At 35.7% G+C, this 23,844-nt stretch overlaps 1 protein-coding gene and 1 long non-coding RNA gene across 6 annotated transcripts in view; one reads left to right on the top strand and one right to left on the bottom strand.

Moving 5' to 3' along the window:
* LOC141488302 (uncharacterized) overlaps positions 1-18,778 on the top strand; it is a 57,816-nt gene extending 39,038 nt beyond the window's left edge. Inside the window, exons 3-6 of one of the 3 annotated variants that reach the window (XR_012468637.1) lie at positions 1,591-1,731; positions 6,479-6,657; positions 7,005-7,132; positions 18,616-18,778. This is a non-coding gene — a long non-coding RNA (uncharacterized LOC141488302). Of the gene's footprint in view, positions 1-1,590; positions 1,929-6,478; positions 6,658-7,004; positions 7,133-18,615 lie in introns of those variants that run through there. The other 2 variants (XR_012468639.1, XR_012468638.1) reach the window with 2 other exon arrangements.
* The window catches only part of RTCA (RNA 3'-terminal phosphate cyclase), a 31,223-nt gene continuing 7,964 nt past the window's right edge, over positions 586-23,844 (bottom strand). For 2 of the 3 annotated variants that reach the window (XM_074188278.1, XM_074188277.1), the window contains exons 3-10: positions 18,984-19,107; positions 18,269-18,327; positions 16,583-16,724; positions 16,180-16,304; positions 15,144-15,202; positions 8,290-8,384; positions 7,553-7,657; positions 587-4,480 (exon numbers count right to left, since the gene is read on the bottom strand). In XM_074188278.1, the coding sequence (XP_074044379.1) occupies positions 4,379-4,480; positions 7,553-7,657; positions 8,290-8,384; positions 15,144-15,202; positions 16,180-16,304; positions 16,583-16,724; positions 18,269-18,327; positions 18,984-19,107 (811 nt within the window). In that variant the 3' untranslated portion in view covers positions 587-4,378. Of the gene's footprint in view, positions 4,481-7,552; positions 7,658-8,289; positions 8,385-15,143; positions 15,203-16,179; positions 16,305-16,582; positions 16,725-18,268; positions 18,328-18,983; positions 19,108-23,844 lie in introns of all 3 variants that reach the window. The other variant, XM_074188276.1, reaches the window with a different exon arrangement.

Genomic DNA, 23,844 nt, shown 5'->3' with positions numbered 1-23,844 from the left:
TGTGTCTATGTATATGAAGAGAGAGAAAATCATCACTCCATTACTATATACTGTGCTAAGTTATACTAGTTATACAAATGCAAGCAAAGAGCTTACATTCTAACAAGGAAAAACAGTCTTTAAAGGAGTACTAGCAAAGGAACTGGTAAGAGGAACAATTTTTAAGTATATGTTGAAGAAACATCAAAGAAATGGTTTAGAGGTCTTGGCAAGATAAAATAGAAGCTTACCCATAGAAAGGAAAGGACAGAAGAAAAGTGGAAGGAATATGAGGATGAAGATAATAGCAAGAGGTGCCTGTATGCTGAGAAAGAAAGCAATCTTAGAAAAATACCATAACATGTCAAGGTTTTCATTTGCAAAATGAACAATTCAACTAGATGATGCCCAAGATTCCCATTAGATCCAAAATTCTATGTTTTCTATGATGATGTTAAAAGAATTATCAGATCAGTAGTATTTTCCTAGTCATTTCCTTGAGTATCTCTTTGTGAGCAAGCTGTTCTCTTCAAAACTTCTAAATTTCAAGTAGTTTCAATAATGAAATCCACAGAATCCATTTAATTGTAATATGACTTTTAAATGTTTATTTAGAATACAAAAATCAGTTAATAATTGAAATGAGAAAGAGTTTATAAAGTTATGATTCTACTTATCTTACCCCAATAAAACACCCTTGCAATACTTACTGAAAAAAATACATTTCAATCAGCACCATTACTTTAGTATGTTTGTTTCTTTTGTTTCTTCGGGGCAGAATAAATGTTGCCTATTTAGCTTTTCAATTAAAAATCATTTTACCCCCTATAAATCACTGAAATTAAATTATGTGATATTTATAATCATATATTATATTGTTCATCCTCCTACTGAGCCTCCCCTTGTCTGCTGTGGTCTTCATTCACCAAAGAAAATTTAATACTTTAAGTTAATAGTTGGAAAGTATTAAGAGGTCAGTCATTGAACTTAATTTTTTTTTCCTTTTTTTGCAAGGCAGTGGGGTTAAGTGACTTGACCAAGGTCACATAGCTAGGTAATGTCTGAGGCCAGACTCGAACTTAGGTCCTCCTGTCTCCAGGGCTGGTGATCTATCCATTGTGCCACCTAGCTGCCCTCTTACCAATTTCCAACTCTTCATGACCCGACCCCATTTTGGGGTTTTCTTGGCAAAGATACTGGAGTGGTTTTGCCATTTTCTTCTCCAGTTCATTTTATAGATGAGGCAACTTAATCATATAACAAATGAAGATTTGAACTCATGAAGACAAATTTTCTTAACACTAGGCTCAGTAATCTATCCACTGTGCCACTTAGCTGTCCTCTTATCAATTGCTCATGTTTTCTGCTGGAATCTACCTCCACTCCCAAATTTGGAACCTTCCAGTTATTCCTTCCACAGTACAGGGGAATGGCACCACTCTGAAAATCTGCATAAAATTTTCTGGTCCTCTCTTTTATACCAGAGAAATCTTTACTTATTTTACAATACTTTATCATAAAATTTAAGTATTTGACCATAGGCTATATTAATATATTATAAATATATTTTATGCATTTCTGAGTTTCTCAACTTTTTTGTGTCCTCCACAGCTTTCACAACACTTCTCCCAAAATTTCCATTAACTTCTTATGCTGACCTATGATACATGGGGAAAATCACAATGTGGAAAGGACAACTGTAATCCAGTCCAGCAACTTCACTTCTGACCTCAGGAATGGGAAACCAAGCAGGTTTGTTGGGTCAGGACCCACCCTCCCAGACACCCAAGCTACCCAGAAGCTCAAGGAATCCAGGAGACTCAAAAGAATTGATAATTATGCATAATAAACTATCACAGTCTTCTACTTCCCTGTATAGGGGCTAAGAACACCTTGACTGCTTTTTTTTTTTAAGGTTTTTGCAAGGCAAATGGAGTTAGGTGGCTTGCCCAAGGCCACACAGCTAGGTAATTATTGTGTGAGGCCAGATTTGAACTCAGGTACTCCTGACTCCAGGGTCGGTGTTCTATCCATTGTGTATCTAGCTGCCCCCTATTGACTTGGGGTTTTTGATAATATTCTTGGAATTTTCCCCAATCTCTCCCTAGTTCTAATGTTTATGAACTGCCTTATTAAAAAAGTTCTGACCTAACAGCACATAGGAGGTTCACTGAATGTATGGATGCAGCAGCAGGACCAGTGACAAGATGGAGGAAGGACTTGGTCTGGGTGGACGAGGCATAGTAAATTAATCAAGTGCACTCATCTATTTACTTATCAAAGGGCGGCAATTCCAGACATGAGTGGAGCATTTTCCCCAAAACAGTTCAGACATGGTTTCTCTAAAGTCTCTTTAATGCCAGCATGCTCATAAATTTTTAAGTCTAAACTAAGGTACTAATACATATATGCACAAACATATTTCCTGGCTTATCCTAGAGTAGGCTTTTGGCCATAAATATCAGTGCCAGCACGAATCTATATAGACAAATTACATATTATTGTGAAGAGATCTTCACAGAGCTCCTCTTCCTATATAACATCATTGCATGGAGACCAACCCAGCTCTGACAGATCCTGAAGATGGAAAGACTTCAAGCATAGAACTGGTGATGGACCACATAGCTCTATAGAAAAGTTGGCATAGTTAAATTGGCAGAAAGGTTTACGAGCAGTTTGGATGCTGAGGGATGGCCATGCAATTCTCAAATTGACTGTCATCTGCATGAATACTCAAGACAAATCTCTGATTCATAAAATTTAAAGTGATAAAAAAAAATTTGATCCAAAATAAAAATGAGGTCTTATAAAGAGATTTGTATATACAAATTCAACTGCCAACCCACAATTAGGATTCCATGGTAACATAATAAAGAATTTTCTGTTTGTGGAAAGAATGACCCAAGCCTTAGGGTGCTTTATTCTGGGAAGGAAAAAGAGAAGGAATACTCCCATTTATTCCCAGACTCAAACTACAAAGTGTAGGGGAAATGAAAACTGCCTAATAGTTGAGCTATAGAAAAGTGAACTGCTTGAAGTTTCTAGTAAGGTTTTCCAAGCAAAGACTGGGTGACCACTTATCGGGTATGTTGTATTGTAAATTGCTGTTTAGGTATACACTGAACTAAATAGTTGCTAAGGAGTGGCCCCTCCAACTCAGAAATTCTGTGATTTATAAACATTCTACTTCCACTAAGAACTGCAATGTTTTTTGCTCAGGTGATTCTTATCTAACATTCTACCTCACCTAGTACCTAATGGTGTTTTTTTAAAATTTTTATTTATTTAAGGCAATGGAGTTTTTAAGTGACTTGCCCAAGGTCACACAACCAGGCAATTATTAAGTGTCTGAGACAGCACTTGAACTCAGGTCCTCCTGACTCCAGGGCTGCTGCTTTATCCACGGTGCTACCTAGCTGCCCTCAATGGTGTCCTGTTTCTGAATGAATGTTAATACCACATCATAATACAGAATTTTTATATGTCCATATTCACATCCCATTTTCCCTCATGAATAGAAAAACTTCCATATTCCTATTTCACATACAAGGATAACTTCTAACTGTATAAAATCACTAACAGACCAGCTGATGATCTTCCCAACAACATTGTGACTGAATTTTATTTAATAATTTTCTTACAATGTAGCTGTATCATGCTCCTGGGTCTAAGCTTTAGGTCTTTTTATGTTATCTTTCTAGTAATTTTGCTAAACATCCTTGGATGGAATCTAAGATGAACCTAAGTTTTTTTTTTACTACAGTGTTATTTATCAATTATGAAATTTGCTTCATTGAGTACTTATTATTTACCTTTAAATAGCCACCTGCTTGCCTAGCTATATGACTTTGGGCAAGTCACTTTATCTATTGCCTTAAATAAAATTTTTTATAAATAGCCACCTGCAACTAGAATGAAGAAATGATGCTGTTTTAAAATTTACCATAAGAACACATAGCTAGTTCATTTGCCTAGAATTGCTTTATTAGTATTCTTTAGATCAGATTTTAGCAAACTGGATACAGAGATTAGATACAAGTTAATTAAGGACACATTCCTGTGCCTATGAGTATAGCATAGTAGGGAATTATTTCACAAATATGCATCTTTATGGTAAAACATAGGCTTCATTTCAAGTTGTTCATACAGAATTTAGTTTTCCAGTCCCAAGCATTTGTCTGTGAATTCTAACAGTTCATTATACACATCTCAGTAAACATTCATGGAAAGATTTATCAGGTGAAGCTTTTTTCTAAACAAACCAAAACACTCTGTATTTCATCTCTAAAATTAAGCTTGTTTATTTGATAAATTACTCCCCAATCACCATCATGTACTATTTATCAAATGAAAATTAGTGCAATCCATCATTGAGATATCATAAAAAAAGGCAAACATCCTACAAATGTGGATTTGTCATCCCAATTCCTTGGCACTCAATGATGTAAGTTTCTTTAGAGGAATCGTCTTCATCTTCTGACTTTTTCACAGTAAATTTGGCCTAAAACAAGAAAAATAAATTCAGTATATAATATGAGAATAGTCAGAAGAATAATTCTATAATATCCTACAAAGTAAATTGGTGCTAATATCACTCTTACTTTTTTGATTAAGCTACAAAAATCATGTGATTTACTGGCATTAAGTATCATGAAATAAAATCCTTTTTAAAGATACCAGAGTTGGAAGAAATCTTAGTAGCCACTTTAAATACTGGAAAGAAATCACAAGTGTTCAACCAATCTCTACCTGAAGACCTCCAATAAAGGAGAAAGCCATTATCTCTTGAAGCAGGCGAATGTACTTTAGGACAGCTCTAATCGTTGCAAATGTTCCCAACATCAAGCCTTCCTTTACCTCTTTGTAACTTCTACCCAAAGTGGCTTGTCCAAGTTGACAGCAAATCAAATTCCTGAAAAAAGCCATCAGGTTTACCCTAAATCTTCCTTCTGCCAGGGGAACAATTCCCATCCTTTCCAGTGAATTTCAGATGCTCCTCCTTTAGATATTCCCCAGTTTAACAATGTCTGACCCAAAATGGGGAGTATGGATCTAAATAATTTAAGTCTGACCAGAGCAAAATAAACCAGAAATATAATTTCCCCAGTTGGTCCCAAATACTGTGTCTCATTATAGCCCAGGAATGCATTATTTTTAATTGCTGTATTACAGCATATTAATCATATTTATATTGTAGGCTAGTTAAAACCCTTATGTCGTTTTCAAAGATTATGTCATTTTTCAAAGAAACTGCTAGCCATGCCCCCTTATTACTACTCTTATTCTGTTCTTGTGAAGCAAATTTTCTAAGCCCAATTTTAAGACTTATCCCTATTATATTTCATCTTATGACTTTGAGCCCCCTGTCAAGATATTCTTGAATCTTGCCATCTGATCATGTTAGCTATACCTCTCGGTTTTGGGTAATATGCAAAGCTGCTGAGTATGCCAACTATGCTTAAGTTATAAAAATGTAAAAACAGCACAGGGTCAAATTTAGGTTCCCTGGGGTACTCTCATACCCTGAAATTCTATATAAGAAAAACATCTGCCTGTACTGGCTGGCTGAACTGCTTACTTTTCTTTCTGACATCCTATATTGATTACTCTCTAATTCCTATTACCCTTTTCAATTACTTAGTAAGAACTCTGTTTTCATCTTCCTTTTTAATCTCCAACTGCCTAAAACAATGCCCAGAACATTGGGAGTGCTTAATAAATATTTGTTGATTAAATAAAGAAAAGGTTGCAATTAACTGATATTTGTTTCTTTAATTCTTTTTATTAATTAGCATATATATATATATATATATATACACAAAAATATATATATGTATATATATGAGCAAGGCAGTTGGGGATAAAAAGACAAATGAAACCCTGCCTGCCCTGATCTCTCCTCCCTTTCATGTTTATGAACACTCCCTGGCTCTCTCTCCTCTCATTATTCAAACTTCAGAATAGACCCAGACCCAAAGTGAAGCTGCAAAGACAACAAAATGATATTTTAGATCTGCCTAAGTGTGGAATGGCTTGCAATGAGAAATAGTAGATTCCTCCTCTAAGCAGTGATTGGTCAATCAGTTGTAAGTATATGAGTAGAGATGGGTTGGACTGGATGATGTCTGAGGTCCTTTCCCCACCCTCAAATTCTGTCATTCTGGCAAAAGATGGCTAATTAAGAAATGCTTATTTGTAAGCATTCAAACAGGAGTACCCATGGAATAATTTTCCATAACTGCTTCTGAGTGTTTAATGAATAAATTAAGCTTGAGCATGTCATTTATCAACTGGACTAATGAGGGCAGCTAGGTGGTGGAGTGGATAGAGCACAGGCCCTGGAGTCAGGAGTACCTGAGTTCAAATCCAGCCTCAGACACTTAATAATTACCTAGCTGTGTGGCCTTGGGCAAGCCACTTAACTCCATTGCTTTGCAAAAACCTAAAAACAAACAAACAAAAAAACTGGACTAATGAGGTTCTCCCATCCCATTTACAGATTCACAGCCTTGGCATTCACATCTCCTCAGAAGCTCTGACTGGGGAACCATGAGCTCCAAAAACCTTCCTTTGAGGGTCTCCAGCAACTGAGCTGATCTGACCTCCTTTGCACTTCTTTGGACTCTCACCTCCGCTCTTTTTCAGCTTCCTATTATGTGTTATTTCCCCCATTAGACTGTAAGCTCCTTGAGGGAAGGGGCCATTTTTCCTTTTATATATGCATGCTCAGCACTTAGCACAGTTAGTAATTAATTAATGTTTACTGACTAACATGTATGGAGGGGAGGGGAGGGGAGAGGGGAGAGGGGGAGGAGGGGAGAGGGGAGAGGGGAAAGGGAGAGAGAACAGACTAATAAATTCAGCTTCCAGGACAGCAAACTCTACCAATGCAGACCAGTCTTAGAAACTGCTTGCAGGCTGCATATTGATTCAGAAAACTTCATGTTACCTATGTTGTAGTATATTTTCATTTATTTTGTTAAACATTTCCCAGTGACATTTTAATCTGGTTCTCTCTGGTCTAGGGTACCAGGAAGCTAAGTGACTTGCTCACTAGATGAGACAGGCAGAACTTAAACCCAGCTTTTCCTGGTTCCTATGCTGGCTTTCTCTCCTCTACACCATGCCTCTTTTAGTGTTTTGGAATGTAAAGGTGAGTCAAATTTCAGGTAGATGACACAATACCATAATCTATATAAAATCTTTTATAAAAATATCACATATATCATTAAATAAAAAAATGAGGTATGGGGGAAGGAAATAAAATAATAGATTAAAACACTCTAAAACCAACAACTGGCTACAGTCAGATTTTCATTTCTAGAAATATATACTTTTCTTAAGTTTTCTATTATTCTGGGACCCAATATGCTACTCCAGTTAAGAGAGACTCAGGCTAGAATCTGTTGCTTGCTGGGTGATGAATTACAGAGGTGGGAAGCTGCAATCTCTACCAGTGGATGGAGTGCCCTCAAAGATGAAACCACAGATCTTTATAGTACATTATTTAATTATGCAAAATAAATCCAAATAAGAGCTACCACAAAACTAGTCTTTATTAAGAAACACTCACCTTTGTTAGCTGTTCAGCAAAATGTATGGCAGTTTGTGTATGGAGTGTAATTGGTCCTGTTTTAACTCTAGAAAGCCCACTGGCTAAGGCCATGAAAATGATCAACTATATAAAATAACAACAGAGAAAAAGTCACAAAATTAGCAATACCAAAGATGCAACTCTACTCTTCCTCCATTTAAAAAAATGCTAACAGGGCAGCTAGGTGACACAGTGAATAAAGGACTGGCTCTGGAGTCAGGAGAACCTGAGTTCAAATTCAATCTCAGAAACTTAATAATGATCTAGCTGTGTGATCTTGGGCAAGTCATTTAAGTCCATTGCCTTGCAAAAACAAAAAATAAAAAATAAATATTAGAATAAATGGATGAAAATAAATGGACATTTTTAGAAAAAAAAAAAAGAACACCATCATTTCAAATTTGTTTAATGAATGATTTAGGTCAAATCTAGCTTTCAAAAATTATGCAAAAATCAGAATTACACTAGGTAAGAACAGTAATAATGGATTTTACATAACAGGAGAAATAATTAGCTAATATTTATGTGACTGTTTCATATCATTATCTTATTTGAGCTTTATGATAATCCTGTAAGTTAGTTAATATTATCATCTCCATTGTAAGAATGAGGAAACAGAGACTATTTAGAGATTGATTTTCTCAAGATCACAAAGAAGCTAACCCACGTCTTCTGATCCTACATCCAGTGTTCTTTTCACTGATGTGTGAAATTACCTGGTCCTGCAGATATTCATCCACAGTTCCCCCATGTCTCAGATTTCCCAGTAGCATCTCTGCAGCTTCAATTCCAACCTTGTCAGCAGATATGCCTAAGATACAGTGCATAGAAATTAATTAGCACCCAAACAGGCAAAAAAATCATTAATCAAGAAGACAGGATGACTCTGATCCTTGGGAAATGATTGAGTCTTAATTTTCACCTAGTCTTTTATGGAAGACTGACATGCACATATAAATGGCATCCCAAAAGTCTTAGTGCAGTTTTAAGCTTTAAACTTAATCTTAAGTTTAAATATATTATACATATATTTACTTATCTACAAATATTTGTATATTACAATCCTGACATGCACAAAAGAGAATTCTTCTGATCCTTTTCAGATATTCATAATTTATAGCCCTTGATTACAAAGAATTACCCATCTTGATTTTAATTACATTTCAATTGCCATCACATCATATTGCAATTGATTTGATCAGATTCTAAGATGTAAAACAGCATAGCTCAATCAACAAAAATTTATTAAGCACCTACCATGTATCAGTGAAATTGCCAATATGCAATGAAATAAAATCTGACCTTACATATACAATAGTGAGAGAAAATAGTACATTCCAACAAATAAGAAATTTCTCTCACTATTGTATGTAAGCTCCCTAAGGTCAGATTTCATGTGCTAAATTTTCCCTGAGATTTTTCAGAATAGGAATCAAATAATTTATACTTAAAAAGTGCTGTACCAGAGGCTTTAGCCCTGGAAAGAAGATCCAAAACAATTGCCTTTTGTACACCTCGAATTTGATGTTGCATAGGCATCTCAAATTCATTATGTCCAAAACTCTTGTTTTACTTTAAGCACTCCCTTCCTCCCAACTTTTCTATTAAGATCAAGAATATCACCATCCTCCTTCTGCCAAGTTTATAACCTTGGTGTCATTCACAATTCTGTATTCATTATCTTGCTTCATCCTGTATATCCCAACTGTTGTCAAGGTTTGTCATTTCCTTCTATTCGACATCTCTCATCTACATCCTTTTCTCTCTACTCATATAGTCACCATTGATTAACCTTAGCCCCAGACTCTTACAAAAGCCTTCTAATTGGTCTAAGTCAGTTCTCCCCACTCTAATCCATTCTCCACTAAGGTACCAAACTAATTTCCCTAAAGCACAGGTGTGAACATATTATCTTGCCCCTTCCCAGACCCAGATGAGTAAGCTCCACTGGTTCTCTATTTCTTCCAGGATAAAACATAAAATTTTGCCTGTTTAAAGCCTTTTACAACCTCTCTCCTTCCTAGCTTTGCTATACCTTCTCACACTTACATCTCCCATCCCCCCCTCACTCCCCCTACTCTACAATCCAGCTACCAGGGCCCCTTGCTATTTCTTTCTCGTGACTCTCCCATCTCCTGGCTCTCTGCCTTTGCCCTGACTGGCTCTCATGTCTGGAATGCTCTCCTTCTTACTTCAGCTAAGACTCAGTTCAAATTCTACCTTCTGTCAGAGGAGTTTCCCTGTCTTTCTCCTCTTTAGTCTTCCCCAACTCCTGCCTGCCTTCTGGAAACTGCTTTCCATCTACACTGAATTCAGCTTGTACATACAGCTTTATCTGCATGCTGTCTTCTCCACTGGATTCTAAGTTCCTTTAGATCAGGGCCATTTTTGTCTTTCTTTCCCTATACCTAGTACAAAGGGTATATTAAATATCTGATGACAAACTTGTATCAAATCATTTATCTCTTTAAGTGGAAGAACTGGATAAGAATCCAAGCTACTAAATGTGACATTCCAAATTGAAAGAACTGAATTAGGGAATTGAAAGAAACCTCACATTTCATCCAGACCCAACACCTACCCTTCACTTGAGAGTTGAAAGTCCTGATGTCAAATGACTTAGTTTCATTAATAACAACATTAAGAAATTTCCTTGATTTCATCAGGGCCTACAAGTGTTTCCATATGACAAGAAATTTTGAAATAAATTATTCTCCATAGATTTTAAGATAATGATATTGCCTCATAAGAAGAATGTGAAACATCCATTCATGAAAAAGACAATTCCAAAACAACAATGTTCACTACCACCCTAGAGCTATTTTCCTTTGCACATTGGCCTTCCTAACATCATCTCCTAAGCACAAACTCAACAATGTACTAGGTTGTTATAGAGAATATGAATGAAGCAGAGGTCATGATCTTGCTTAAGGAGTTTACATGTAGTGAAGAAAACAAGCACTAATAAAGAAATTAGAGGGGGAAATTGCAATGTCAGACTGTAGTAATGATTATAAATTCAACCATACAATGAAAGAAAACAGCAAGAGGGGTAGGAGAAGTCAGAAAAAAAAGCTTCCTAAAGGAAGGACTCTAGCAGAGTTTTGAAATCTTGCTAAGAGGGAAAGAGAGTAGAAAGAAGATGATGTTAAGAGTAAGGCAACATGAGGCAATAGATAGCACTAAGCAGGCTTTCCTTGCTCAGCCCTGAGTAGTGAAATGGAGAGGACAGTGCTGGAAATCAGAGGACTTGAGTTTTAGTCATGGGAATGCTACCTTGATCAAATCATTTAACATCCCTGAGTCTCAATTTTCTTATCTTTAAGACTGAGATAATATTTGCACAATTTGAAGGTTGTTGTGAGCAAAGTGCTTTGTAAAATGCCAAATCCTATTCAATAGAAGCTGTCTATGTGACTTGGGAAGAGAATACACTCAATTCTTTTTTTTTTTTGCAAGGAGATGGGATTAAGTGACTTTCCTAAGGTCACACAGCTAGGTAACTATTAAGTATCTCAGACCAGATTTTAACTCAGGTCCTCCTGACTCCACGGCCGGTACTCTGTCCACTGCAACACCTAGTTGCACAGTACACTGAATTCTTTTTTTTTTTTGAGGTTTTTTCAAGGCAAATGGGGTTAAGTGGCTTGGCCAAGGCCACACAAGCTAAGTAATTATTAAGTGTCTAAGGCCGGATTTGAACTCAGGTCCTCCTGACTCCAGGGCTGGTGTTCTATCCACTGTGCCACCTAGCCACCCCTATACACTGAATTCTTGAACAAGATTTTATTAGAATTATATTCTTAACCAAATAAGCAAAAGGGTCAAAATAATATGAACAGTGAGCTGGCAAAGCAGATAGAATGGCAGGCAGAATTCTGTCTTCCCTGCTGGATTCTAATTTCCTAACTGACTTTCTTTTTCATCCCTCTTGTTGTTACTCTTCATTGTATTTTGACTGAATTTATACTCTTCATTGTATTTTGACTGAATTTATAATCATTACCACAATCTGATATAGCAATTTTTTCCTCTAATTTATTCATTAGTGTTTGTTTTCTCCAATGCATGTAAACTCCTTGTAGGCAGGACACCTGATAATTCAGAAGACTCATCTTCCTGAATTCAAGTCTGATATCAGATTCTTACTAGCTGTGTAACGTGGGCTAGTGAATTAATCCTGTTTGTCTCAGTTTTCTTAACTGTCAAATGAACTGCATAAGGAAGTAGCAAATCATTCCAGTATCTTTGCCAAGAAAACTGCAAATGGGGTCACAAAGAGTGGGATATGACTGAAAAATAACTACACAATAATAATAATTATAACTTTTGAAATCTTAATTCTTTTCAAATTAACACTGAACCCTTGAAAGCTCTGTGTGTTTCTAAACATTAACTATGCCATTTAAAATACCAATAAAAAAGAATTTAATTAAATACAACCTAATAGAAATTTTACTTTAACATGTGAAAATAAATAGCTAATGGAAAATTTTCAGCTCATTGAAAATAAATATGAAGAAACAGTTTCCAGGATATAAGGAAGGTCTCAGGACAAACATATAATGATTTTAAGTAGTACTGGCCAGGGGCACCTAGGTGACTCAGTGGACAGAGCACCTGCCCTGGAGTCAGGAGGACCTGAGTTCAAATCCAGCCTCAGACACTTAATAATTACCTAGCTGTGTGGCCTTGGGCAAGTCACTTAACCCTACTGCCTTGCAAAAACCTTAACAAAAAGTAGTACTGGCTAAATACACTAGAAGAGAGAGAAATGAGGAATGATGACTTCATTTACTGATGGTATAATCTTTCATTTTAGTCGATTAGTTTTTTGGCAATGAAATTTGCCTTGACTGAAGATGAAAGTGTTGAAGAATATATAAAAGATACAAATAAGCTAAAAAAAAACAGTGAATATTTCATCTCCACTAGAATTATACAGTGTTAAAGCTGGAAAAGATCATTCAAGGGGCGGCTAGGTGGCACGGTGGATAGAGCACCAGCCTTGGAGTCAGTAGCACCTGGGTTCAAATCCAACCTCAGACACTTAATAATTACCTAGCCGCGTGGCTTTGGGCAAGCCACTTAACCCCATTGCCTCGCAAAATCTAAAAAAAAAGATCATTCAAAATCTCAATTTTGGAAGAACCTTAAGAAACCAATCACCAAAATGTACCTTAACAAGTATTCCCATTACTCAATTCAATGATTAGTTTAAGCAGCATCTACTTTGTGCTAGAAATATAATGATAAAAGCAAAACAGTTCTTGTCCCAACTCAAGGAGCTTACATTCTGCTAAGGACACACCAGAGACTCACAAAAAAGTACACAATACAAATGAAAGTTTTTCCAACTTCCACCAGTGACTTCCATCCCATCCCAATAGGGCCCAGCAGAACAGATCTACTCTCTCTCCCATATGACAACCCTCAAAGACAGCTATCTGTACTCCAAGGTCTTCTTTTGGTTACAAACTCCCCCATTCCTTCAAACCTCAGTGACAGGAATGTGAAACGAATTATTCACTATCCTGGTTGCTCACCTCTAAATGCTATCTGGCTTTTCAATGTCCTCCCTAAAATGTGGTGCCCAGGACTGAACAGAATACTCCACACATGGTCTGGCCAGGGTAGAGAACAATGAGGTGATTACTCTACTAATCAAAATAAACTTCTCTAAATGAACCTTGCATTAGTTTTTCCATCTGCCTTATCATAATTGATTCATGCTGAGTCTGTACTCCACTCATCTTTTTTTCTATCTATCTACAATACCCCAATTTTGCAGTTAAAAAGCAGATTTTTCTAGGGGCAGTTAGGTGGCACAGTGGATAGAACACCAGCCCTGGAGTCAGGAATACCTGAGTTCAAATCCGGCCTCAGGCACTTAATTACCTAGTTGTGTGGCCTTGGGCAAGCCACTTAAGCCTTGCAAAAAAAAAACAAAAAGCAGATTTTCTGAACCCAAGCAGAAGACTTTACTAACCCTATTCGATCGCTTCTTTCTGTCTAGAAGGCTGTCAGGAAAGGCTCAGACATCACAGACTACTGAAAGTTTGCATTTAAGATATGATGTGATTCTTAAGAGATCACCAGGTCAACCTCTTCTTTAATAAATAAAAAAGCTGGAGCCCACATAGGTTAAGTGCCCAGTACTATTGAGTTAGTTACGAAAAAAGTTATGGCCATCACTAAAAGTGACAAGACTTTCTGAGAAACAACCTTCCTTTGCCATGACCTATCCTCATCTATTGATATTTCATAGACATTAACTAGACTTTTGTTTGGCTAATCTATCAACAAGCTTCTAACAAATGTCTAATATGTGTCAGGTACTGTTCTGGTTCCTGAAATATTTCATTTAGTTTCCCAATAATTGTCAATGGCTTCTTACTGTCTAACAATTTAAAACTACATTTCTTAGCTAGGCATTCAAGGTTCTACACAATCTAGTTCTAATTCACTTTTCCAAACTTACTTCTCATGCTTGCCTAACACAAACCTGTAGTTCCAGTTTACCTAGTACTCATACAATTCCCTGAAAATGCTTTATTTCCACTTTGAATATATTGTTCAAGTTGTAATCCTTGGCCAAAACATCTAGCTCCACTCTCCTGCCATTTTAAACCCTTGCATTCATACTCATTTAGTCCCCATACAATTTTTAAATAAAGCCTATCCTAACTACTGTAAAGTCCAAAATGAGCTTGCGCTTGCTCTCTCTCTGTCTCTCTCTCTCTCTCTGAATTATTATGGCACTACACTAACTACACCATTAATCTGGAACTTATTCATTGCTATTCATTGTTAGTCAATTCTGTTTGTGTGTTCTATTTGCCTTTCCAATTGGATTACAAGGTCCTTGAGGGTAGAAAATGTTAATAAATGGCACAGAATTACACATACAGTGGCTGCTCAACAAATAATTGTTGCCTAAATAAGATTTTTAAGCTAGGTCAATTAGAAATATCACACACATTGTATTTTCTACCTACTGAGTAAAATGGGTCTGGGTGCCAGGACAACATATTAGAGCTACTTCAAACCAGTCCCTCATCTTAACCAGGTTTACGATGAAATGACACTTTCAGGATTACAAAGTTACAAGGACATCAAAAAAGAGTGAAATGATGGTCAGAATACTGATTCAAATTGTGGCCCTGCCAATTTTCACCTGTATGACCTTAAGTAACCCTTTAGAAAACCATAAAGGTGTCTCCCAGGCTAAATCCATGATTCTAAGACCCTAAAGCTTAAAAAAAAAATTTAACCAAGTCCAAACCAAAAAACTTTATGTTCATCATTCATATATATATATATATTTATATGTACATACACATACCACACCCTCCCAATTTTCTAAACCATTTTAATTCTTATGCCAAGAAAATAATCTTCCTTTCAAAAAAGTAAACTCCTTTAAAGTAGAATTGATTTATAACAGTCATATAATTCCACAAAAGATTAAGTCATCACATCCATCTCTACTCCACTCGATTCCAGACTTCTTCTTGGCAACTATTTTTGTTTGATTGCAACATTTAAAACTGGCTTTTTTTATCTGTACCTCTTTTACCAAGTGATGATCCAGAAAACAAGCAGCCTGTTGATGTCTCAGCAACAATGCTGCACAGAAATTAAAAATTGTCAATTTCATTATATTATAAATGTCCTTTAAAATTACTGGCAAATAAAACACAGTATGCTGTGATCACTAAATAGAATCAAACTTTAACCATTAAATCAAACTTAACTTTGAATCTTTTCCAGAAAATGATGAGATACCCCAAGTAAATATGTACAGGTATTCTATATTGCAACATGTGAAAAGTAGCTCTGACCATCAGTATAAATAACCCTGGGAATTTTTTAATTTTTTTAAGCAGGGGAACTATGGTCAGACTTTTAAACAATATCTACATAAGGAGCATCTTTTCTTGCAGGACAACTAACTTCTAATGAGAATAAAAATAAAGTTACTATGTGTATGAGAATGAGATATTTTACAGGTAAAATGGTATTATAAAGCAGAGTAAAATTATCTCAAATAAAAAAGTCTTATATTAATTTGTAGGGTTTTTTCAGTTTATGGATAATATAAAAATAGAATATTTACTGTAAAAAGTTATAACTAGAATAATCTAAGAAGACTACAGTATAGGCACTGAATGCAAATGCTCACCTGAAGGGTACTTTTACTCTTCAGAAATATCAGTTATAAGAAACTTTCTAAACCTTGAATCTCCATTTATTAGTCATTCTCTGGTCTGAAAAATCTTTGCCATCTTAGATATTTACCAAATGACTTTCCAACCAAGTTACATTTGGAAAAGTTTGCTTAAGGATAAAAATGAAATCCTCTAAACAAATTAAGAGACCTCCCATAACAACAATGGCAAAAAGTTCTCACAAGAATTTTAAGTTTTAGAAACTACAAAATTCTTGGAATGAGCTTTTCTTGTCAAGTCTTACATACATGCTTTGTATTAAGCTAGAATATTCTTTAACAAGTCTTTTCAAAACACTACTCTCTTTTTTAAATAGGAAAATTACTTCATAACTCTAAACTAATGACACAGGAAGAGATTAGTGTCTTGTCTCACATTATTCCATTTCCATTGCCAAAGGCTTGTTCTTTAGGTTCCTGAACAGGCTGGATGTTAACGTACAGATCCCTGATTTCCTTTCTGATGCATCTCACTGCTGCTGCTGCCATATCTTTTGCTATCTAATTTGATAAGACAGAAAGGCAACAGTTATGGTAAAATTGAAATAAATCACTGGTTAGTTTGTCAATTCTTTTCAAGCCATCAAGGATAATTAACAAATTTTATATGCATTATTCAGAATCTATGCTCAAGTGTAAAAGCTAATTTTTGAGGAAAATTAGCTATTATATCATGAAAAGATTTATCAAAAATAAACAGCTATTCCCCAATAATTTCAAAGAATAGATAATGTGATCCACCAACAAATTCACATGCTTGTAACATCTGGGATACTTACTTTAAATGGCAAAACACCAGCAACAAATGCTCTTCCATATATCTTGGTTACCGTGCCACGATCAGTTAAATTTATTGGATTCAGCTGTTTAACTGGGGACATTCGGACAATGACTTCACCACCCCCTTTAGGGTAGTAGCCCCTATGAAAAATACACATGTGATCTCACATAACCATCTTCTAGGACAAAAAGCAAGTCAGTAATAGCTGAATAAAAGGCCAGAGGTATCTGAATAGTCAATGAACAGTTCTAAAACTGCTACTACAGCAATGATGACAAAATATTGAAGTATTACATCCTTGTGGCAGATCTGCTATATGTCATGCAATTTAAAAAAATGCAAAGAGCCCATGATTTCCAAAGAGTGTGTTTGGGATGGGGAAGGGAAGGGAAGGGGGGGAAATGGGATACCTGGTGTGGGAATTACCTCCACTAAAGCACAAGGCAACCACTCTGACTGAGTAAGTAGATCCTATGGAGTTGGTTGAAGCATTAAGTGAGTTGCCTAAGGTCAAGGAAGTGTTCAAAGTTGGATTTGAATCCAGGTGTTCCTACTCCAAGCCCATCATTTTGTCCATTACATCAAGCTGCCTTTAACAATGAAACTAAAATTAATTTTAAGCAGAGACAAAAATTCACTATCATTACCACCAAGCTTAGAGATAATGGAAGAAAATCTCGTCTTTTTGATCAATCTGAGAAATTACTACCAATTATATCATGACAAAGGGGGGGGGATCTTACTAAAATGGTCTCTCATTTGGTCCCCGTTTTTTCAATGCTTTTAGCAAGAACACAAAGAAAAAATGATTTACTTCCAAATTCCCTATTTATAAAGACTGGAACTACATTACAGTGGACTGTTGTGAACAGTATATACCCCATCACTGTGCATTTAGTTTATATGTGTCCAGTATCAAATTATCTGAGAATATCTTTTATTTCCCTAGTAGGTCCTTGAGGTCTGGGGCTGTCTCACTCTTTTTTTTTTTTAAAGCCCAAGTATTTGGTATGAAGTAATCACCTAATAAATGCTTGTTGGTAGTCTGTTTTGCACATAATAGGATCTAAATGTTGCTAAATGATAAGACAAAGATACTATCTTATGTGGCCAACAGACACATTGTGTAAGTTTCCTGATTAAGTATTTAGACCCTATGATACTCAAATGGATACTGTCTACAACTGTGACCAACTGCACAACTTTGTATTCAACATGCCTCTGTGGCTGACCTTTCAGAGTATTAATGATCTCTACTTATTTAGGGATGGGAATAAGCATTTATTAAGCATCTACTATACACCGGGCACTGTACCAAGCACTTTACAAATATTTAATTCAATTTAACTGAAACCTCACAACAACCTTGTAAAGTAAGTAGTACTATTTTTATTCCCATTTTACAGTTGGGAAAACTGAGACAAAAAAAGTTGAATGACTTGCCCAAATCACACAGCTTTTAAATTTTAAGCCTGGATTTGAACTCGTCTCCATGATCCAGGCCTGAAGCTTCACACTCTGCCAGGTGGTGGTTAGTCACAAAATGTATGTTCATAATTCCAGAATATGCCTTATCGGGTAAACTGCTTAGCAAATAAGCATCTCATTTACTAGTAATGACTAGTAAGACCAATGTAAATAAGAGATCAAAATTAGAAAGGAAAATACTGAATATGCAACCTACCTCATTTTAATATCACAGTCAAACTTGAAACCAAACTTTTCAGCAATTGGTTTGAAGACCTGCAAAATTAGTATGTTTTGTTATTTTAATCACCAAACATTTATTAAGTGCCCACAAGCCCATCCCTTTATAAAGTACTAAACAGTGCTTAGAGATATATCATATGCATTCAGTATTTAAGTAAAATGAAAAATATATAGATAAAAATTAAAAGGTTTAACATTTTCTTACGATCACAGAATCACAAATTAGAGCTTGAGATAAGAAAATAGACTTGCCCAGGATAGCATAGTTTGTGGTAAATTTAAGCAAAGTAATATTTTTAGAAAAGTCTTATCTCTGTACAGCTTTACAGGATCATGCCCCTAAGGAGGGGATGAAGCTGAAGAGCAGAGGAGGCTTCCAAGAGCCCAAGTATGCCATTTGGAAAATACCAATCCAAGGCCAGAACAAAGGGATTCCTTGGAGTCACAAAGATGACTATTCTACTTCTTTTTTTCCCTACCTCAAAATTATTACATTTGAAATTAAATCTTCAACTTTAAAAATTATGTAAGTCCTACTAGAGTCTCAGTATTAAACAACATCCCCAGTACAACCCAGAAGCTTGGCTCACCAAGCCTACCCTGAAATTAAAAACCCATTTCAGGAGCAGAGTAGAGTTCAGAAGCCTGCAGCCCCAGGATAGTTCTGAGGTGCAGAGGCAGGCACTCACCATCACTGTGTAGTCTATCTGGGGGGCCATCTCAGCATTAGTGCCGCCTTTCAAACGGAGCTCAGATGGAGAAGCAGCAAAGAGAACGCAGGGCATGGAGACCTGCAGCAACAGGCACACACTCCTGGAGGATCAGCAAAGAGATGCTGCATGAGGAATTGGCACAATTGGCTTTCAAAATGAAATCCTTGTCCCCTGAAACAGCCCCTGCCTGCTGCTGAATGGTAGGGTTACATTTCAAGGGAATCAAATCATCCCATTTACCACTAGTACAGCAGAAAATGGATGCAAAAAATTTAATCATTTCCTAAGTTGTAAAATGAACCTCGGTGATTCTTAAATATCATTTACTCACAGCAACATATTCTTTGCACTGAAAACTCACATCCACTGAACGTTTAAATGGGTTACATGCTATGAGAGTTGGAGACCTCTTCAGGGAAGCATTTTTGTTGGAAATTCAAGGTGCATTATGTTTGATTAGTTTATACAAATAAGAGCCTAGTTATAGTTTGGTGTCTTGTACTTTTATGTGTGTAAATGCCATGCTTACACAGTAACTATGCTGGGGAAATAAACTTGACATCAAACATTTATAAATTTACTTTTCTCTACAATAAGCGTCATAATTCTTCAACATACCTAGCATATCTCGCACAGAACACTGGTGTCCTGGAACAGACTTTTTGAACCACTGGACTAGAATAGCATTTTCAAACTTTCTGGTCTGAGGACCCCTTTATACTCTAAAAAATTACATCTTTATTTCAATATAATTTCCTTTGTATTCCTATAGATCTTACATTCTGAGAAGGAATTCATAACACTTCATCATACTACCAAAAGTGTTCGTTACATAAAAAAGTTGAGAATCCCTCCTCTAAAACATCATATGTATATTTTAAGCTCTACATTTGGATAAGGGGAATAACTAAGTATTAAGAAAGACCATTTGGCATTGGAAAAAATATTACAAAATTAACAATCCTCAAGTCTTTGGAGAAATGTTATTTACAATCAATCATAGAGTTTCATAGATTTAAGAGTGGTTGGTGCCTTAGAGATCATTCTAGTCTAGGCTCTCAAAGTTCTTTAGGATCAAGGATCTGTGAAGTCAAGAACCTTTCAAAGGGTTCATGAGGGAGTTAAAATGTTAAAATGAGAACCATGTACATCATGATTATGAAATCATGTTTTAGAAGTCTGACTTATTTGTTCTATACTACATATTTTGCAATTGACTTGAGTTTATATAATTGTCAGATTTGAAGTATTTAAAATTTGGAATTATACCATTTCTTTAAATCATTTTGGATGCAGGATATTATGTTTATAATGTTTTTATACAAGAATACTTAAAATGCTAAGATACATTTTGAAAGATTTAATGACTGCAAAGTGTAACACATTTTCCATGAAATTCAATGTTTGAATATTTCACATAGAATGATTTGAGAATTGAATTACTTGACTGGAGCTTTAATCTGCAATTAGAAAAACATAAGGTAGAGGTAGCAATAAGGAATAAAAAGCAGACATGTGCTCAGACACTATAATGGTTCTCCTCCTCTATAATTTTGCTAATAGAATCAGATTTTTGTTTCAGTTTCAATGGACTGCCATGTCATTTTATTCATCAACACATCGGACTTTTATATTTGGATTTCCTATTAGAAAATGATACATTTAAGGAGTCCTTATCACTCAGACCAACTGGTCCTTAAAGCACTAAGATAGTCAAGCTCTGAAGAGTACATATTAGAAATTTCACTAACTGAGGAAGGCAAATTTTGCTATTCTGTTTTTTGAAGCATCAGTATCAAATTTCTCCCTTCTTTATACTCCATCAAAACCTGGATTCTAATTCCAGTTTTGTCAGTGGCAAAACTGAGTCTAAATTTCCTCATCAGTAAAATGAGATTCAGTCCTTTTTTTTTTTTGATTTTTGCAAGGCAGTAGGGTTAAGTGACTTGGTAATTTTTAAGTGTTGAGGCCAGATTTGAACTTAGGTCCTCCTGACTTCAGGGCTGGTGCTCTATCCACTGTGCCACCGAGCTGCCCTCTCATTCCTCTTTTTAGTTATTTTCTAAACACCTGAAAATTCAAGATATTTCTCAAAAAAAAAACTTTCTTAATAGAAAAAGTCTAGTTATCAAAGAATAAAAATGAAGTTCAAAAGAAGACAAAGACAAGCAAGGTAATATTAAAATCATAACTTGAATTGAGTATTTTTTATCATTTTTTTAACTTGAAGTAAAAAAAACTGCTGTGGAGATTTCATGGTTTCATTTTTAGAACTCTTTTTTTACATTATTCTTTGTGTTAAAAAAAAAGTTCACTTTTATTGATGTTTGCCAAGTTCACATCAATAAAAAAGAAAAAAATTAAATAATCTACTTGAGTAAAATTCTTAAGTCAAAAAGTTCTCATGTTAAAATGACCTTAGGGGCGGCTAGGTGGTCAGCAGATAAAGCACCCGCCCTGGAGTCAGGAGTACCTGGGTTCAAGTGTCTCAGACACTTAATAATTACCTAGCTGTGTGGCCTTGGGCAAGCCACTTAACCCCATCTGCCTTGCAAAAACCTAAAAATAACCCCAACAACAACAACAAAAAACTACCTTAAACACCAAGGAAATAAATTAAATACCTGTGTTTACAATTTAAATTTCCATATGAAAACTTCAAAACTCATGCATATGTGAATAATCAGAATAAAATTTTAAAAAGAGTTCAATTTTTTTTTAAGGTTTTTGCAAGGCAAATGGGGTTAAGTGGCTTGCCCAAGGCCACATATCTAGGTAATTATTAAGTGTCTGTACTCCTGACTCCAGGGCTTGTGCTCTATCTACTGCACCACCTAGCAGTCCCCAAAAGAATCCAATCTTACAAGATCTCTGACAATCTCTTAAATGCCCAACAACAGGGTAGATTTAATACCTCTAATTTCAACATTCCATTGCTTACTGCAAAGAAGCAAAAGAATTCACTATATATGAAAGGCTGAATTCTTCATAAATACTAATGCTTCAATTTCATACTGTAATATATATATAATATATATATGCATGTCTGTATACACATACACACACACACACATACACGGATGTTATCACTCAAAAGGATCTAAAGACACTTCAGTTATTAGCCTCACAACTAGAAATTGGGTACCTCAAGCCCCTTTACACAATCTAGGTAAGTTAGATAGGATAGATAGCTCCAACAGCACCCAACTCTCAACTGAGTTAAGAGGAAAGGCGAGAGGACCATCTACCACAAAGAAGTCTCACAAATAAAATACTGCTGCCGCACCTCTTCAATTAGAATTCTTGTTCATTATTTTCTAGTCTATTAATAAGATCCCTAATTAAATGAGATTTTAGATGTTTTCTATTTGTTTGTTTTTTAACTAGGTCTATGATTTCAGTTGCGGGTAACTCACTTTTTCAATGCAGTATGGCACCTGCTCTGAACCAAGGTGGTCCAATGGAAAGTGAAATGTAATCTTTGGACAAGTTATTTAGTGCCTTCCTGAATTTCTTCAACTGTATAATGGGGTTAATCACAGTGTCTATCTCCAAGAGATGATGTGAGGATCATAACATTATGTGAAGAGGGCCTAGCAAGGTGTTGGCATATAGTAGACACTTAAAATTATGACTTAGGGAACCGGATCTCAGTTACAACTAACTTTGAGGATGAAGTTCTCTATGCAATGAGCTGTGCTGTTTTTCCTCCTAATGTGTAAAATTCAAATCCTCCAGAGGGTAAGACCTGATGCTCTCTCAATGATCTATGCACTTACCATGTCAGTTGAAGACCAAACTTAAATGAGAATCATTAGCATCCATGAAAAGGCCAAACAGTGTATCTAAATAAGGTGGGACATGATCACACAGGAAAGAAGCTCAAAATGAACTATGCCTAAAACGCAGGAATTAAAATACCTCAAAACAACCAGAATTTACATAACAAATACAGTGCATGGAAACTGAAAAATGAGGTTTAGACATTTAATTTCAAAATATTAAATATGGTAGATAACATTCATAATAACCATTCAATTTAAATTTTTCAACTAAGAAGCTGTTTTCTCACAAGCTTGTAAAATACATTATACAACTATTATTATCCCCAGAAAACTAACATTTAGAGATGTTACCTAACTTAACCCTGGTAGTATAAGTAGTAGGTAGCAGAACTAGGATGCCAAACCCAGGAGGAGTACAAATCATACATCAGAGGATGGCAGAGAAGAGTACTTAAAAGACAAAGATCTAGGGGCATGTGAGGATGGATGAAACACGCAGTGAATAATGGGGCAAAAAATATGGTATAACCAGTAGCACAACCTAAGGAGTCAAGGGATATGGTAAACAGTTGTAAGTCTGCCACAAACCAGTTATGCAATTTTGGTCAGTTTATTACTCTTTGGTTTTATCATTTATAAGATAGGAAGGTTGACCTGGATGATTGCCAAAACGCCTGTGAGCTCTAGAACTTTATATACTTGGTATTGGGGGATATATAACCAAGAGCACTGGTGTTCACAGTAACTACTTAATTTCAAACACTGTCCTATATTATATATACATTATATATATATATGTGTGTGTGTGTGTGTGTGTGTGTGTGTGTGTGTGTACACACACACACACACACATATGTCGACAAAATAGTTTTATTCATGTGTATACTATTACAATACACTTTCATTTTTATTTATTTACTTTTTGTTTTTTAGAAGGCAGTGGGGTTAAGTGACTTGCCCAAGGTTACACAGCTAAGTAATTAAATGTCTGAGGCTGGATTTGAACTCAAGTCCTCCTGACTCCAGGGCTGGTGCTCTATCCACTGCGCCAC

Source organism: Macrotis lagotis, chromosome 5 (assembly GCF_037893015.1).
Source record: "Macrotis lagotis isolate mMagLag1 chromosome 5, bilby.v1.9.chrom.fasta, whole genome shotgun sequence".
In the NCBI taxonomy this organism is placed as follows: domain Eukaryota; kingdom Metazoa; phylum Chordata; class Mammalia; order Peramelemorphia; family Peramelidae; genus Macrotis; species Macrotis lagotis.
The sequence above is the reverse complement of the archived record's forward strand: the minus strand, read 5'-3'. Positions and strand labels throughout refer to the sequence as shown.